This window comes from Rhagoletis pomonella, unplaced genomic scaffold (genome assembly GCF_013731165.1).
Source record: "Rhagoletis pomonella isolate Grant_MI unplaced genomic scaffold, Rhpom_1.0 Rhpom_scaffold_00004, whole genome shotgun sequence".
NCBI classification, from domain to species: Eukaryota; Metazoa; Arthropoda; class Insecta; order Diptera; family Tephritidae; genus Rhagoletis; species Rhagoletis pomonella.
The window spans coordinates 60,311,294-60,319,147 of record NW_023458558.1 but is presented as its reverse complement, the minus strand read 5'-3'; the positions used below and the strand labels follow the sequence as shown (position 1 = coordinate 60,319,147).

General features: G+C 36.5%; 2 protein-coding genes across 2 annotated transcripts; both read right to left on the bottom strand.

Annotated features, from left to right (window-relative positions):
• Nucleotides 1–1,263: 1,263 nt before the first annotated feature.
• Nucleotides 1,264–4,051, bottom strand: LOC118737892 (transmembrane protein 181). Its single transcript, XM_036468705.1, has 8 exons — nt 3,607–4,051; nt 3,283–3,539; nt 3,120–3,200; nt 2,947–3,046; nt 2,603–2,880; nt 2,426–2,528; nt 2,134–2,358; nt 1,264–2,075 (listed from the first exon to the last, which is right to left on the bottom strand). Exons 1-8 carry the CDS (start codon nt 4,049–4,051, stop codon nt 1,942–1,944), a joined length of 1,623 nt encoding a protein of 540 aa, XP_036324598.1. The 3' UTR covers nt 1,264–1,941.
• Nucleotides 4,052–5,091: 1,040 nt separating this feature from the next.
• Nucleotides 5,092–7,385, bottom strand: LOC118737891 (pre-mRNA-processing factor 17). Its single transcript, XM_036468703.1, has 3 exons — nt 6,562–7,385; nt 6,015–6,493; nt 5,092–5,923 (listed from the first exon to the last, which is right to left on the bottom strand). The coding sequence occupies exons 1-3, from the start codon at nt 7,277–7,279 to the stop codon at nt 5,390–5,392; spliced, it is 1,731 nt and encodes a 576-aa protein (XP_036324596.1). The 5' UTR covers nt 7,280–7,385; the 3' UTR covers nt 5,092–5,389.
• Between the last annotated feature and the right edge of the window lie 469 nt (nt 7,386–7,854).

Here is a 7,854-nt window from a genome sequence, read left to right as displayed (position 1 = left end):
GGAATATATTGCTGAATAAATTTTTGAACAATAGATTTTGCTGTAGCTTCTCTTAAAGGATAAGCTTCAGGCCAACGCGTATTTCTATCAATGATTGTTAAGATATATCTAAATCCATTTGACGTTGGTAACGGACCTACAATTTCTGTATGTATATGTTCAAATCTGCCCTTCGGAATTTCTATTTTTGAAACTGGAGACTTAACATGTCTAAAAACTTGTGACTTTTGACAATCAATACATGTTTTTGCCCATTCATTTACATAATAGGGCTGTTCAGGATGTTGTGGAAATGGTCTGGGATTTGCAATTGGAATTGCATTTGCAAAATTTATGCTGGCTGCCATGGCAACCTTGTGTATTTTATTGTTGTGAATTTACAAATGCAACGAATATGCGAATTCAAGAGCATATGCACAAGATGCTGAACAGCCCTAATATCTCTATTGAACATTATAATAAACAATTTCTGAATATATAGTAGTGTATGTCCTGTTATTTTATGGCCTATTTAATCAAAAGCTTAACTGCAGTTAAGAGGTCAAATAAGTTGCAATAATTTTCCCATGGGGTGATCGGCAGAGTTTATTGCTTACTTTTTGCATTTTTACTTTCGTTTGCTTGTACTTGACATGAGCATATCGATGGCTGAGATGAAGATCGACCTATCTCGGCAACCAGTTCGAAAACGCCCTATCTCAGAAAATTTTTTAACAACGCTCTATCTCAGAAAACTTGTCAAGAATGCCCTGCTTCAGAATTTCATTGAAAAACGCCGATTCAAAAACGCCCTATCTCAGCTTGTTTTCAATGTATTTTCGTTTGAGATAGGGCGTTATTCAACCAAATTCTGAAATAGGGCGTTTTTCAATCAAACTTTGAAGTAGGGCGTTCTTGAAAAATTTTCTGAGACAGGGTGTTTTTGAACTGGTTTCCGAGATAGGTCGATTTTCCACTCAGCCATCGATATATCCCCTTCAAGTTGTAATTTCCATTTTTCAATAGGACTAAATTGCAGTTAGGCTTGGTGGAAATGAACTATTATACAACTTATTCCACAGTTAATAAAATGTGAATGCTAATTATAGTACATATTAGAGTTCGGATGTTATTAAAACTAATAAAAAATGGTTTGTTTAAATATATCTTCTTACGGAGAAGATAAAGTTTAAATTAAAGAAGTATATAGACAAAACAATCAAACAAAGAAAAAAGGTAGAATAATAAAAGTAAATTAAATAATTCAAGAACATACATACTTACATATGTATACGATGGTCCTCTGCAATAACGACACAATTCAAAATTCAAAAAATAAAAAAAAACTCTCCCTAATCCTTTTCTGATTGCTGCTGTAATTAGTAAGGATAAGACAAGGATTAGAGACATTAGCAGCTTAACACTAGCAAGTTTTAAATTTTTGAATTTTGAATTGTATCGATATTGCAGAGGACCATCGATATGTAAACGTACATATATATACATACGTATGAATAAAACAGACTTATTTAAAGATAAGAAAAATTGCATTGGTTTCGATTTTTTATGAGTGTGCATTTGAAAGCGAACTAAAGGGATACTTCGAATACTCTTGTTGCAGCGATGATGAGTATGTTTAAAAATACAGTTAAATTTTAATTGGAAAATACAAAGTAAAAGGAGGGAGGGAGATAGTTCATGTACGAAATTGAAATTTAAACGCCTAGCTGAAAAGACTAACTAATTGGAAATTAAACATACTACAAAAGTAGTTAAATGATAAATATGAAAAAATATTATTTTGTGCATAGCAAACAACTGATACGAAAAAAGTTAAAGATACTAACGGTATATAAAATCGAAGTTATTCTTATATCTTTGACTACCAATAAATTATTGTTTGCTAAGACTGTCTAGTTTTATATATGTAGTAGATATAGCAAATTAAGAAAATATGCTGTTTTAATCGCTGTCATAATCATTTTTGTTACCAACAGTAAGAGGACGACGTGACTCGTCCTCGGAGCCATATACAACTTCTTCATCAGAGTCGTTTATCATCGAAAATGCGGGATTATCTTTGGTAACAGAGATCTCTGGAAAAATTGAAGGATTTTTATATATTCTTCAGCCAGTTTCGACTAGCTAGCTCACCTTGAGAAAATCGTCCATTTGGAGAGTATACATATGCCATGGTAAATAGATAAAAATTCAGAAGACCATAGAAACACATAAACTGCGCCGAACTATGATAGGTGGTATTGAGTGTGGCCACGAAATTGTCCTCTAATATGCCGAAGCCAAAGCGACATGTTGTGACTATTATAGTTATGGAGATGACGAAGAGCATTAAAAGCGTCAAGAATTTCAAACGCATATCTAGTATTAAGATAAAGGGGAAAAAATATAAAACTTTTTACTGTACATGATAGTCAAACACATTTACCAAAGTAAGGCATCGATCTGAGCTCAGTATAAGCGCGTAAGACTAATAAGGCCAGATATAGTATGTACATACAGCCAGCAATGTAGAAGAACAACTTGAAACCCTAAAACCATTGGAAACATAAATATGTAAGTACAATGAACATTGAATTTAAATATAGTAAACATGCAAACAAACATTGTAATTTCGCGTGTCCACAAAGTGACTATAGGTGGGATCGCGCAGTTCATTGCATTTCTCCCATGTAGCTAAGACAATAGCACACAACCATATTGGTAGTATAACGATGATCTTTGGCAGGTAGAAACGCATAAAACGTCTTTCGTTTTGACGCAAACCGTGATATATACAAAGCCAGAACATCAGCAACGAACATAGGAATGTGGCCTGCAGAACAGCATCTAACATGCCGGGAAACCAAGAGTTCATTAGGAAAATCAATGGAAAGAAGGGGTCTGTGAAAAGAAATGGTTGGTATTAATTATTTTAACATTATGCGATTAATAATGCATTCAACTTACTATCGTATAACAGGAGCAGCGGTAGCAGTAATGACATCCATTTCTGTTCGATTGACCAATCGTAGATAGGATACTTGCGCAGAGTGTGAGCATACCAGCACTATGGACGTTAAAAGCCAGATAAGTGAATACTTTCAAATTAAATAAATGTTCTAGCTTTAATTTTAACTTACGATTACGATGAAAGTGAAGAGGAGGAATATGAAACGGAACCATATTTCGATTTGTGTAAATTCAGGACTGTAGGTTTTGAACTATAAAAAAATAGAGAGAATAACGAATTATAATAAAAATATAGTAGATGAAAACAAAGAAGATCTCTCTTCCAAGACTTACGTAAAAGGTTATACTCCGTATATTGTACTTCTGGTGGAATGTCTCCAACCCATAGAAGCGTACAGTGATGATATAGTGTGCATATTCTAGAAAACCCAAATGTAGGATTGTAAACTCCTCACAATCGTTTCGTATGCAAGATAAGTGACGCGTACGATTACGCACCAAATCTGCGCTTAGAATACTCAGGGGTTTATGTTGTTCGGTAATTCCATCTATGGCGACGCTCACTTGAAAACTTTTATCATACTTTTCATCTAAAATCGGAAGAAAATACAAAAAATATTAGGTCAAGTCGATTTACCATATCGCCTCTCTACTTACCATCATTGTTGTCTGTTACCAATTTGGCAATCAGCCACAGTTGTTGAGAGTATGTGGTCATCAGTGGTGACTTCATCGCAAATGGCCCAGTTGCTAGCACTGTATTACTATTAGCAAGCGAAGTATTCGCCAATATACTCTTGGTTGTGATCTCTGATGTGCTAGTAATGGGAGGTCCGGTGAGACCAATTACAATGGCCAAACCGAAACAGATGAGAAATCCCAAAAATACCATAACGAATTCACGTTTCTGCATCGAATAGAGGCGCATATGCACCGAACGTTCGCACCGGTCATGATGGTAGGCCGGTGCAATATATCTGTTGAACTCACTGAATAAATCGCTAAATTGTGAGAGGGAATTCTTGAGACGTAAGAGTAAACCACCAGATGGCAGATGATATGAATAACCCAGACCCGATGTGTCTGTGGGTGGTTTGGACATTGTGGCAGCGCTTATAGACAGACGTAGGTGCTGTTTGGATAACTATTTCTATCTAGAAGAGTAGCGATAGCAATGTAATATTTTATTTTTGGATGGTGTTGGTGTAAGTGTTGGCCGATGTAGGACGGTGATAGTGAAGGTCAAGATGTGGTTCTTGGTGCTGTTGGCAGTTGTGATTGTAATGACCGATATTGCCTTGACTTTTTTTTGGACTCGTGGTGTTGAGTGCGCTTTGCCAATGTTATTCTAATTTACGATGATGGGGGTAAGGGTAATGAGAATGGTTTTTGTTTAGGTATCTAAGCGATTTGCAGTAAAGCTCGATTGAATTTTATATTTTCAAAAATTTCTAAGTGGGCGAGATTTTTAGATAAGCCCAGTGTTTATTTACTTCATTTTCACTTTCACTTCAAAATTGTATGTGACTTAATCGAAAGCTCCAGCGACGATTTCTAGCCGCTACATTTTACAGATTTTACTAATTCCGGTCTTCAGAAAGAAATTTATATAAAAATTAGCCGAAATTAGTCGCGGAGCCACTTTAAATTAGCAACGATTAATATGAGATATGGTTTTTGTATAAATTTTCAATAACTTTCATGGAAAATCTTAGCGGCGGTTAAAATCGATTATTTCACTTTGTAGACTATACACATATGGTGAACGATTGCCTGTTTAGTATAGCAATTGGGGTGTCGTTTACCATATAATATTTGACAGTTGTGGGCACAGTGCGCAGACTCCGCTGTTATCAGCGGTGCTGCATGGAATCTAAGCACATGGCTTTTCCGAGGAATATTTGTTTGTAAACAAATTAAAAAACATATACATATATATATGTGTGTGTACAGTGAAAAAATACCGGGCGGGACCATCGCCTCAGCACATACTAAACATCACACGGTTTGAGGGCAAAATATTGTTACAACAACCTTGAGTAAGGATGCATACAACAGTAAAATAATTCCATGGAATATACTCTTATATCTACTCTTTAAAAAAATGCCATCAATCCTAGGTAACCATGTTATTATGCATCATTTGGGTCATTTATACATTTATTTTTATTTTTGTAAAGCCACTGAGTTTGGATTCCTTTGCCTGAACGTAATGTATCTATATTATTTCACTTAAAGAGCAGTTAGTAAGTTTTTTTACACGTACGCATCGCCCATTTACTTATTTGAATTGCATACAAACATACATACTAAGTGTCAACAAGTTTCTTTTATCATTTTAAATATTTATTACTATGACATAAAACTATTTCAATAGTAGTGATTAGGAGGTATTTAACGCTCTTTCCTTGGAAATGTACGTATCCGTAAAACATCTCACCTAATCCCAGTATTTGATAAGACCATCCCATCCAGCTGTTACTACTTTGCTCGCTTCATGCGGATGCCACATAGTACTGATACAGACACCCTCGTGGGCTTGCCATTTTTTGTACATTTTTGTCGTTTTCCAATCCCAAATATAACATTTTCCATCACCATCACCGCTTACTAAGTAACTCATATCTGGCGAGAAATCCAATTGACATGCATAACCGGAAACCATATGTCCGCTGAAAGTCTTTTTCCGATTCATTTTGAAACGGTTTAACGCAGAAAATATAACGATTTTATTATCTAGTGACTGGCATGCCAACCATTTGCCATTTGGTGCAAGCGTTACAGCCGGCATCGAATGCATTGTGGGATCGGCTATGTATTTCATATCCACTGGTATGTCCCATTCCCAAATTCGCATTGATTTGTCGTCAGAGGTAGTGACGAAACGTCGGTTCTCATCAACGAATGTGATTGTGTTAACGGCACCCAAATGGCGATCATATTCTTGTACAATATCGCCGCTGCGCGTGTCCCACTGTGCAAGATATTGAATTAAAAATCAAAAAATAGTGACGATATAGTAAAAGTACTTTCTCTTTCGCTAAGTTTAAGTAACATGTACTTACGCAAATAATTTTCTTGTCTGAAGTGCCTGCTACGAAGAGATGTTGCTTATTATTATCCGGATGGAATTTGACACAGAACGGCATTTTTCGCGCTGTAAAGCGTGAAATAACTTCGCCGGTTTCTGCATCCCACATTTTTATATAACGATCATAGGAAGCGGAGAGAAATTTAGTGCCTTTGTTATTCCATGCAATATCTTTGATAGCTTGCCTATGACCGGAAAATGTGCGTATACATCGCCGTTCGCCAAACACTTCCCAAAGTTTCACACGACAATCCATGGAACCAGATAGCAGCAAATGCGCTGTTTGTGGAAACCAACGTATAGATGAAATACCTTTGGTGTGTCCTGTCCATGTGTGTATGTGTGCTTTCGGTAAGAAGCATTTATTAGGTGCAGAAGTTGAGCGCAAGTTGATTCCCAAATCGTGTGGCGCATGTAGGTACGAACGGCCTTGGTAATCGTATGCATCTTTGACTGCAAATAAAAACGGGATAAATAAATATTAATACAAAAAAGAAATAGTGTATTTTTCGAAAACTTACTGTGCAACACGCATTTTTCCTCTAATGGCTTGTCTTCAACAATACGGTTGCGTCTGTGTCTCTTCGCTAAAATCTCCTCTAATTCCGCCTTTTCTTGTTCATTTGGTCGTGCCACACTTTGCTCATCTTCATACTTGCCCCATGGTCCAACAAAACCTTCAACGTCTTCCGGGTTATCGTTTTTATCTTGCTTACGTTTCTTTTTCGGTTTTGGCGATTCAAACACCGTTTTGCCTTCGTCATTATAAGCTGATTGTAAATCACCTACAAATGATTGTCCATCTGCAGCTTCATCTACGGACGGATCCAGCGCATAACCATATGTGTGGAATGTGCGTCGTTGATTTTCAAATTCAAAGGCATTAATATGAGCCTTTTCTACATAACCTGAGAGTGTGTTGCGAGGCGCACGCATTTGTTGTGTTAAATTTGGATTTTCTGGACCTTTAACGGGCGCGTACAATTCCTCAAATTTTGGATTGTACGTCACTTCTTTAACTGTGGGATCAATGGTACGCGCAACAGCACTGGAACCTATGGGAATCACTTCAGGTGCTGCGCAAACGGCCAGCGATTTGGCAATCGACAGCGAGGGATCTATTGGCTTGAGATGTGCTAACTTATCTGTATTGTTTGGCGTTTCCACATCACTCTTGGTGCGTTCATCTGTTTCTGAATCGGTGTCTGATGAAGAGCCATAGTTTTTTATACCCAACATCTTAATAAATGCCAGTTTTCCTTTTGCTAAAATTTATCAAATGTTCACTAGATACAAAAAACGTATACAAGTTACAGCTGTTTTGCACAAGTCTATTGACATTTCTGATTTGTGGAAATGTCAGCGGAACAGTATGAGCATAAAACAGAGTGTTGCAAAGTACCATATGAAAATCGTGGTGGAATTATATACAGGTGATGCAGAGAACTTATAAAAAAAATGTAAGTTCTCTGTTGACGTCCAGTTGATGTCAGTAGATCAAATAACTGTAAATTTTGACTTTATTGGCTGCCATGAACGAAAGACACAAGATCACGTAAGAACAAGAGAGTGAAAAAAGTCGATTTTTTTAGCGGGTTCTACGCCATCTTGTTTCACTGGAAAACGAGCGAAATGTAAACAAAGCAAAGAAAACAACGAAAACCAAAATTAGCCAAAATTATTGTCAGCCACTTTAAACACACAATTTAGGTAAAATGATGCAATAAAAAGCTTGAAAATGTGTTGTCATGTTGAATTAACTCTTCTTTACTTAAATAAACTTGTAGAATAGTGGTGCTTGTAATGTAAGCAAA